The sequence below is a fragment of the Epinephelus lanceolatus genome, chromosome 4 (genome assembly GCF_041903045.1).
Source record: "Epinephelus lanceolatus isolate andai-2023 chromosome 4, ASM4190304v1, whole genome shotgun sequence".
Lineage (NCBI taxonomy): Eukaryota > Metazoa > Chordata > Actinopteri > Perciformes > Serranidae > Epinephelus > Epinephelus lanceolatus.
In genome coordinates, this window is record NC_135737.1 from 38,157,377 (window position 1) to 38,167,950 (window position 10,574).

The 10,574-nt window shown below is 41.6% G+C and overlaps 1 protein-coding gene across 1 annotated transcript in view; it reads left to right on the forward strand.

Moving 5' to 3' along the window:
* kcnj5 (potassium inwardly rectifying channel subfamily J member 5) overlaps positions 1-2,886 on the forward strand; it is a 30,386-nt gene extending 27,500 nt beyond the window's left edge. Inside the window, exon 4 of the mRNA XM_033632226.2 lies at positions 498-2,886. Within this exon, the coding sequence (XP_033488117.1) occupies positions 498-883 (386 nt within the window). The 3' untranslated portion in view covers positions 884-2,886. The remainder of the gene's footprint in view (positions 1-497) is intronic.
* Positions 2,887-10,574: the final 7,688 nt, after the last annotated feature.

A 10,574-nucleotide genomic window follows, 5' to 3' on the forward strand; every position in this document is an offset into this window, starting at 1 on the left:
AATTCCTTCAGTAAAACTACATATTTAATTAAAATTACCAGAGGCCAAGTCTTTCTCTCTTTCCATTTCCAAAGCAAGTGCAAAACTGGGCTACCAAATGTGCTATTTTTTTCCTGACGTGCTTATTGGCAAAAACACACCTCAGAAAATAAATATTGACACATTTTACCATTGTGTGTGAATTCTGCATGTACTATATCAGCCAAGTAGCTCATACTTTCCAAACAAACTAAACCTTTCTATTTAGATCAGTTGTGTTTCCAACATTATTGGCTTCACAAACACGCTGGAGGTTTAGGAAAAAAAAAAAGTACTGTGCAGGTCTTGGCCCTGTGTGTGTACAGATCAGGTATAACTATGAATAATTTACTGATCCTGTCTTTCTTTCTCCTTACACCTCTCCACCTCTCCATCTGTGTGTGTGTGTATATGTTTACCTATCCACACTGATTTGGCGTGTGCATGTGGACACGTACGCCTATCCATGTCCGTGACAGGGATGACATGTCAGGCACGAAGTTCCTACCTGGACACAGAGGTGCTTTGGGGCTACCGCTTCACACCAGTTCTTTCCCTGGAGAAGGGCTTCTACGAGGTAGACTACAACAACTTCCATGATGTCTACGAGACCAACACCCCCACTTGCAGTGCCAAGGAGCTAGCTGCTAAGCTTCGGGAAGGGCCACTATTGCCTCAGCTTTCCATCCTCAGCCCTGAGCCCAAAATGCATACTTTTGACCCTCTGAACCGCCTGTCTGAAGGGAACCCGCTCAGCCCGGATGACGATAAGGAGGAGAGAGATTCAGGGGGTGACAGAGGAGAGACAAATGGCTCAGCTGCTGCTTTGGAGGATCTGCCCCTTGCTGATGGACTGCCGGACTGATGTGACTAATAACCCAGGATGGACTGGACAAGAGGACAGGACAATATAAAGCTTCATTTAGTCAATGGCCAGCTTGTTCCTTTGCAATGTTTGGAGATACAAGACATCCTCATGCAATACTCCTCTACTAGTGTCAATCTATAGTATAGATTGGTTTTGTAGACACGTAAGTACACATACACAGACACACACTTACAGTATCTATATCTACACTTAAAGGTTGGTGGTTCAGATTGTCTTTTTATAATCGTAACGACCACTTACTGCTGTAACGGCTCAAGTTGTATAATGTAAACTTGAGCTGAAACTGGTAGCCATGACAGAGTACCATGGGCTTATTATGGATACTCCAATATTCTCATTTTAGAGTGTGTTGATTCAGCTTCATTTGAACAGAGTATCAGTCTCATAATTCAGCTAATGTGTCCAACAGCAGCTTCTGAGTAGTTACAGAACTTTGTTATTGATGATTTTTTTTCTTTAAATGTGGGAGATTATAATTTCCTTTCTCTGTCAATGTTGTTCTTATTCTATGTCCCACGCCCAGTTCACCCAGGAGGAAATGTATAAGGCTTCTAGTTTGTATAGGCAAAGTATGAAATTGTTCTAAAAAAGGCAATGTGCACTGGCAACCATTATCCAAATTTTGTTCACACCTTCCTCATGGTTGTACTGTCGTTAATACCCACATTGTGTGTGTCTGGTCATCTCCACAACGTACTAGGAGCCTTGACCCAAAAGAAACCAGCTAGTACCTCATTTTATACTCATTTTCAGGGTTTGAAATCAACAATAAGAGCTAGGCAAATGCTGGTAAATAAAAAAAACTGTATGCTAACTGATTATTTTAAGATCTTTTTGACTGGTTAAAGATTTAATTCTGCTTCCTGCTAAAACATGAATTCCAAGTCTTTTTCTTGGTAAGTAAAGCACAATTTCCCATGAGGTGACTCCACACTGACCCGCACTGTACGTCCCACCCCCCACATAATGGCTGATGTATGTCAGTCCTAGTTATAAGTGGCATTCAAATGTAGTTTCAAATATTTATATTATATGAGACATCTATGCTGAACTGCTATTTGAAATGTTCTTGATTCTTATACACCACACACATGAATATTTCAAGCGCTCCACAAGCAAAATGAAATACTCAGTGTATCCTTTTATGTTTGTTTTGTTGGTGTTTTAAATATTAAAAAAGACATCAAACCTTGGTGTTTTTTCAGCTGCATAAAAGTTGAGTCTACTGAAGGTAAGAGCAGGTTTTCTGTCTAATCTTACGAGTTCAATATCTGGCCAGCTCATCACTGGCAATATTTGTCATCTTTGTAGTTATTTCCTCTGAACTTTTCACCTTAGTTCACGTCATGATTTGAAGTCTTCTTTGTCCACAAACACACACACACACACACACACACACGCTTGGTTCAATCTGCACTTTGGCCCTGCTCCACAATCCACCCCTGGGTCTTTTGCTTGATATAGTTTACGGCCCTTGTGACGACTGTTTTGGAAGCCGACACTTGTCCTGTGAGAGCCATAGCCTAAAGTATTTTTTGACTTTTCTTTGAAAGGACACATGTCAGAGCTTGCATGCATGAATCAACCCCCTATGCGTCCCATTGCTGAGTAAGTTTAATACGGTAAGAAATACAGGGTATTTTCTAGGCATGCAAATTATGAGATTTCTACGATATATTATCAGATTACGTATTAATATTAAATTATTATTTATGGAAAGAAAAATTCCTAAAACTTTAAAATCTCCCACTCTCCAATTTAATGTTAAATTGTTATTTTTATTTGATTTGATTTTTTTTTTTTTATAACAGAAGCTTGTCCAATCAATGTATTTATTTTTACTGTGACATTTTAGCATCTTACTATGTACTCCATTTGCTAAACGATACGTTTGTCATTAGCGAGAGATCATCTTTCATTGCTGGAATGTCATCTGTTGTCTGTGTGTTCTCATGGGAATAAACATAATATGGCCTAAAGAACAACATGTTCCTGTTAGATAATGTGTGCATGCATGAGCGAGTGGATGACAGTGTGTGAGTGTGTAATTATTTTGCACATAACTTTGCAACTGAGGATTTGAGAGTACCTAAATTTACCACGTGTGACGCTGCACTCCATCAGCTGTAGTGTGACAAAATGATAATTTTAACCCGTGGCTCAGAGTAAAAACAACTGTGTCTAACATGCAAGATACCTGAAAACTGGATTAGTTGTGTATTAAATCATGAAAAGGAGACTATTATCGGCACTGAACAATCTTGTCTTGTACTGACGCTTGAGGCTAAAATGTTTTATGCACACAAGGGGAACAAACATGAGGGATAACATCAAGAAGTTTGTCACCTCATTTCCGTGTCTAAATTTGAATTTATCAATTAAAATTATACAGCAGCAAAGGACACATCTCAGTAGCAACCCAAACCTTCCCTGTGCTAAACCCTGAAATCTAACAATAGCTGTCCAAGCCTTTAAAGCCACATAACCAATGGTTTCACGTGGATTAACATGATTGCAGCTGCTGGAGTCCTCAGGACCTTAACAGCATCCCTGAGTCAGCTTTGTGTGTTAGGGGACTGCTATTACACAGACACATGCACACACACAGGAAGACACAATCACAGAAAACAGCCGGCAGACTGATTAAGAAGGCCACCACAGCTATTAACTAGCAACAGAGAAAACGCTGCAGAAGTCACAGGGGTAATCACATTTATCCAGCGTCTACAGAGTACAACCAGTCCGAAAATGAAACACGATGTTACATTTGGTGGGCAGTGTGTCATAGAAAATCACTGAATCACAGCAATGTGCTGTCAAGGCTATTCTTGTCCAAGCTATTAAATTTGGGGAGCGGGATCGTCAGCAAGCTGACAGTCCCTGATTCAAATCTGAATAATGTACGATGATGAATATAATGCATCCATTGAATGGTGCATTGAAATAGGTACCCAAGGCAGGTGCATGTGGGTGAGCAGGGGTGTGTGTGTGTGTGTGTGTGTGTGTGTGTGTGTGTGAGAGAGAAAGAGAGTGGGAGAGACACAATCAGTCATCACAACCTCAAACCAACAGCCCACATGACTGCACAATAACACCCACAACCACACAACAAAACACAAATTTGTCCATTTAAGCGTTTGCCAAGTGAGATGTGCCCCTATTTTACGAGAATACTATGAAAGAAAAGAACAAAGAGATACATTTGCTAAAGCTGATGAATGGCCCCACACCAACAAAGTAACTAGCTATTGTTCTTTCTCTTTGCATGGCTAGCTAATACTATTCTCTTTCACCTTTAAATAATGCATGCTCGTGACGAAGAAGGAAGCACATAGGTCATTAACAACTGTGTAGTCAGAATAAAACATCCTGCACAAGGAAGAGAATTATAGTCGCAGGAAAAAAGCAAGTGGGAGGAATTTTACTCCGGTACAACACACTAGTGTAAGCTGTTTCCATACTTGCCCCATCCTCAGACTCCCCTTATAACTCCCACACAGAGGGAACACACAGACACAATGCAACTGGGCACACTGACGCAACATCCACAGATGAAAAGGAGATCTACCAAACCTCATTGTCTCCTCTTTAGCAACTGTCTCCCTGCTGAAATTATATCATATTAAGTATTCAAATATCCTCTTACATGGTACTGTAATGGTCCCCCTGTCTTCACTCTCTCAAAGCTCCCCCTGGATAAAGAACACTTTATGTATGTCATTTGTTTCTTTTTTTATTTTTGAACTTTGTAATTTAACTCTCCTTGTGCACTTATAAAGCACTGTTACGTTGAAGCCTCTTTTCCACATTCATCTCCATGTGCAGCTCCGCGCCGCACCCCATAAGACCTGGTGGGTTCCTGTGAATCTCCCTCTGCACTGTTTGTCTGCACAAAAGTGTGGCTGTGAGCCTCCAGGATCCAGCAGTGAACACGTTACAAAGCCTTATGTAATGCTACTTCACACAGAGCAAGTGAACCAATCACGGGAAGGTGACGCATTTCAGTCAGCTGTTTGTTCATGGGGCAGGTCAGTTAAACAGTTTTAGAGATGTTAGAAATTTGGGTAGAACAATACTCAATATAGGAGCTACTCATCCGTGCACATTTGTCCTAGAGCAGAAACGCTGCATGCTACCATACTGCCATGTGTTAACAACATGCAGTCTCACACATATCTTGGACTGTCTTGTCATGTGTGAAGACAGAAAGTTCACAGATAGTGGCTTGAAGTAAGAAAAGAGAAAACCATTAGCATTGCCAGGCAAGTCTGTTTGGGTCTATATGAAAGGAGCTTGATAATGGATTTTTTTCCTGGAGTTTTGAATGGAGCAGGCAGACAGATGCACAGACACAGAGAGAGAAACCTTTGCCTTTTCCCAGCCAGGAGAGAGAGGTCTGCCCTTTGATGTGTTTGGACGATGGCAGCCTTTGATGAGGATTTCTATGGCCGCAGAGTGGCTGTGGCTTCAAATTAAGCTGGCTGAGCAGCTTCTCCTGCTGAGAAGCACAGGCAGGCAGCACAGAGAGCACAAGAATACTGTCACTACGCCTACCTCTCTCTGTTTAGTCATTTTTACACATTTTTCCTCTTTTAAGCTTTTCCCAGTCATTAACCTCCCCTGATATTACTGATACCATGCCGTCCCCACATGCGCTGTAGTCGCCCTCGGTTTTCCCCTGACATTCCCAGTCACCTGATTACCTTACACAGCAGCACACCTGTTCCCTGTTCCCTCATTATCTCCCCTGCATATATACCAGCCTTCTGTCCCCAGTCATTTGCCAGATTGTCTAATGCACTACCCAGGCTTAGCCTTCTAGCCTTTGTTTCTGACCACAGGCCCGTGTCTGCCTCTTGCTCATCTGTTTGCCCTGGCTGACTGATTATCTGTTTCCAAACTCTGCCTTTCACTTCTTACAAAGTAGTTGATTGCTTTCAACTGCCTCTGAGTCCTGCTTTTGAGTCCACATCTGTGCGCAGAATCGTTACAAATGAAATATTTTTGCTTGCTTTCTTGCTGGGGTTGTGATATCACTGGCATGTCAGGCTGTTCTCAGGCACTGTTCTTGTCTTTTCCTAAGAAAAGTAATGCAGCAAAATTCATTCATATCCGATGTCATCATGAGACAGTAATTCATGTATAATCAACATATTTACGAAGGCTGTAATCATGTCACCAATGCGCTGACGGGAGTAAAGAGGGACACAGTCTGCAAGGATAGAGGTTGAAGTGGTTGATGGGTCACAAAACACAGGACTTTCACCTGAGACTTTCTTCAGGAGACTGCAATTTGGAACCATGTGAACACTGAGTTAAAGCAACACTTACCTTTCTGGAAATTTCACGCTTTGTTTGTTAAAATGGTATTGATAAGCTGATGACACGCTAAAATGTAAGTGAATTCCACCAGGGATAAAAACTCATAATTGTACCATTCTCATATGGTTCTAAGAAAACTCCGACCAATCGTGCAATGATTGGCCAAGCATCCTGTCTGTCCTCCCCACATGGAGGCCTCCAACTGATGTAACCGCATTATCTTCCTTGTTTGTTGCCAGTCACCACTACTATCTAACGTTAGCGCTTACATTATATTATAAAACTCATCAGTCATCGCTGACCCTGGATAAGTTTCAAAACTCTGGGGTTGCATCTGACTGTGCAGGACAGGTAACGTTATGTTTAGTTTGCTTCTAATGTAACATATAATGTTATATGACAAAGAGCATCCAGTTGCTAATGGCTAACATTAGCCTACTGTAGCGTAGTCTCTGAAACATTAACGTTATCTTCCTTGTGCTTTTCCACTTACTAGTAACGTTAACGCTGCTATCTGACGTTAGCACTGTAACCTTATTCTAAAACTCATCAGTCATCACTGACTCCGGTTGAGTTTTAAAACTCCGGGGTTGCGTTTGACTGTCTTGGCTGTAACGTTACACTCACTCTCCTCTTCCGTGTATCTAACGTTACTTTACCAACGCCTACGTCTATCATAGACGTAATGAGGACATAATGGAGGAGGGGGGAGTAGGCCTTTGGAGGGAGGTGGAGCTGCAGGCGGGAGTTGTGGATGTTCACATTTTTTCTAAGTGCTGTGTGAAATGCAAGAAAGGTAAGAGTAGCTTTAACTTAAGCCCAGTTCAGACCAAAGATTAGCGATGAGATGAGTTGAAACATGTCACTACATGTAAGTACTACTACAATGTGCCACTCTGCAACAAACCTTGCCGGTTCACACCAGTGCAACTAGATGAGAAGGTGTATCATCTCTATGCAACAACTCTCCGTACTTCTGTTCTGTTTTCCAGCTTTTCAGGCTTATTTTGTGGCTGAATATAATTTGTAGCTTCTTAAAATATGAGTGAGGATAGTGATAGTGAGATAGGCTACTGGCTACAGCTGCATTTATAGTGATGAAATGACGAAAAACAGAAACAAACGAGCATCAGATGGACTGTATTCATAATAAATACTCTACAACAATATAAATAACCATCACCAATTACATAGTTGTTGAGAATGTGTGTGTGTGAGGGGGCAATAAGTACATACAGCGAGCAGCAGCAGCCACCCACCGTCCCACACCGGCACACCTGAGGACTGAAACAGAGGGCTCAGCAGGGACAAAGCATCTGCCGCAGCAAGCGAACACGCCGTCTGCGGTCATTTTGACTTGACCAGCAGACTTCACTACAAGCCGATTGGCTGTTGAAACAGGTGACGTGCTTCAGGTTCCAAAACCAACCGCCAGTGATTCGACCAGCTGAGTAGCAGGTGAGTTGAGCTCAGACCGGTCAGTTCACACTGCTGCAACTTTTCTCTGCAACATTCAGAAATGGTTTCGTCTCGTCGCAAATCTTTGGTCTGAACTGGGCTTTAGAGTCATTTTAAGGTATGTTGCCACCATGTTTCTTTTCTTAAACCTAACCTCAGTGTCTTTACTTGCTTATCTGTAGGATGTCATACAAATAGGTATATGTGCATTTTCATAGGATATCACAACAACTGTTGTATGAGGATATATTGAGGATCTCTGTCAGGTAAATTTGAAGCTGTACCACCATTAGCTGGCTAGTTTATCAGCATGAAAACTAGAAATGGGAAAACAGCTTGCCTGGCTCTGTCAGAAGGTGACAAAATCTGCCAACCAACACATCCAAAGCTGTGAAGTTCTACAGTATATTTTTTATTTAACATTACATTTAGCTTGCTTATAACTTCCATGTCGTCATATATTGAAGTGAAACAACGTCTAACAAGTTGCGGTATATTCTCTAGATAAAAACAAAAATTACATACCTGTCGATTAGGAAAAGGGCCAACTCGGGATCAGTTTTAAAACCTTTCAAATCTCTCAGCTCTCTCCACTTGGTGAACGCCCGACCGAGGTTGACACTCGTTTGGGCTCGAGCCCTATCACTGTCCCATTTAGCCTTCTTCTGTTCATTTTCTTTTAGATGGTGCTCCTTCTTTATCCGCCATGACATTGAAAGTACAGCCAAGTCCTTATAGATACATCTGGTAAAACTGTTATGTGTTCAGCAATGCCTGTTGCGTACCACTTACTCGAAGAACACTCTCTGTAAACACGGCTCTTCTTCTTCTTCCCTCAATTTATTGGCGGATCGCAAACAACTTCCAGGTGCACACGACCACCTACTGTGTGCAATGTGTCCGAAATCATTCACTACTCCCTACTACATGTCATTGAGCCTGTTTCTTAAATCGTACTCGTAAACACGGCTCCTTCTTCTTCTGTGGTTTAATAGCTGCAGGCCGCTGCAGGCGTGCAGACTTACTTCTGCCTCCGGGTGCCGTTTTCTGGTTTGCTGACTTCCGCTGTGTCCAACCCAAGCCAGGCTACGCTAAATAGCCATATAGAGAAAGGCTTTTTTGTCGCTGTTGGGTTCAAATAAATATGCGGATCTTCAAGGGGAGGTGATACGAGCTAGGGACAGTTTTATGAATGGTAAAAAGTTCTGCACAGCTGCTTTAAGTAAAATTAAATAATGCCCTTTGCTTTATGTCAGAAACTTTTGGGACTGTAATTTCTTTTAATGGTCTGTGAGCCGATTCTGTCACCACAAGTCTCGTTTAAAACTGTACAAGCCAATAGAGCAAACAGAGCTGAATTAATTAACACTGACCTTTTAGCATTATAGTCAGCCATAACTTCTACGTTAGGCTAATACTGCAGTGAAACATGAATTGAATTCAGAGCTTCTGCATGTGGTGGAGAGAGGAGTTTGTAATCCACAGCCACTTTAGGAGCTTACTGACTCAACATCACGGCACAGCACAGAGCAATGCAGCAAGCGCTGGATGCTGTGATACTTGGGATTTTGACAAAACGGAGAGATTATGGTGGAGGTTTGTTTACTGTTTAGTATTTCCTTTGCTTTGCTTTTAGATAAACAGTGCAAGTCTGGGGGTTTTGAGGAGGAGTTAGTGGAAGGAAACAATCAAGATAATTGGGAAGAGGACATTTTTCTTTTCTATAGCCTACGCAGATTTTAATCTCTCTCAGAGGTGTTAGAAGTCTGGATTCAAAATAACAGATCCTTTTTTACATAACTGCACCATCCTGAGACCATCGTTTTAGTACCTCCCATTTTCTGGAATATTATACAGCCAGTTATGACATGAAACATTTTTTTTCTGTCTCTTATCTAAATATCGCACTGGTAAGTGTAGGGGGAAAAAATAGGCTGTAACGGAAGCGTGCTTTTGAACTCATGGTGGATTTAAGCCCTCTTGAGAACCATTTGAATGTGTAGGAGAAAGCGAGTGAAGTCTGTGAGATGTGAGAGATCCCACATCAATAATAGAGATAAATCAATAGTTCCACACAATGGCTCCAAATGAAGGCATCGGTTAGCTTTGTCTGGGAGCTCTGCTACCAAGAAGCACTTTGTTCTAACGGGATTTTTAAGCCTCCGCAAGACCTGCTTTGTGTGCTGGCAGTGGGGTTTATAGCAATATTTAAACTGTCTGCCATTCAGGGAAGATGTAACCTTTTCTGTATGTTTAGTGGAATGCAAAGAAAGCACAGATGACAGAGACAGATAAATGCCTTAAGACGCTGTAAAGGTTTATTGATTTAGTAACACCAGAAAGTGTCTGAGTCAATACCCAAGCCAATGAAGCAGCCCACCTTTTGCTGAGAAAATCATACAAATTAAATTATAGTAGGCTTATTCATGTTTTCATTACTCCCCACAGTGAGGTCAGTGTATAATGTTGCAGTTGCAGAGGCAGAAACTGGCTTCACTGGTGGAAATCATCACATCACATGAGATAGTATAAGTGGTTTTATGTGCATTTTATAGAGAAAATGTGTAAAGTAACCCACCGAAAATCAAATGAAATTGTATCTTTCACAGCATAATGTGCACTTATGCAGTTTGTCTGTAAAAGGCAGCTCTGGGAAACCAAATTACCTCATGCAGAGATAACTTTGTACTCTATATTTATCTTTTCATTTCTCCATCCCTCTCTTTCTCATTTTCCGTCCATCTCTCTTGCTCATTGAGTAGGTAACCCTCATGACTCCTCTCCCTCCTACGCACCAAAACAATACTAGAACAGGAAAGAGCGTTGTCAGGGTCTCACCTACCTGTGGATGATCACCGCAGTGCACACACACACACATTGCAAAATC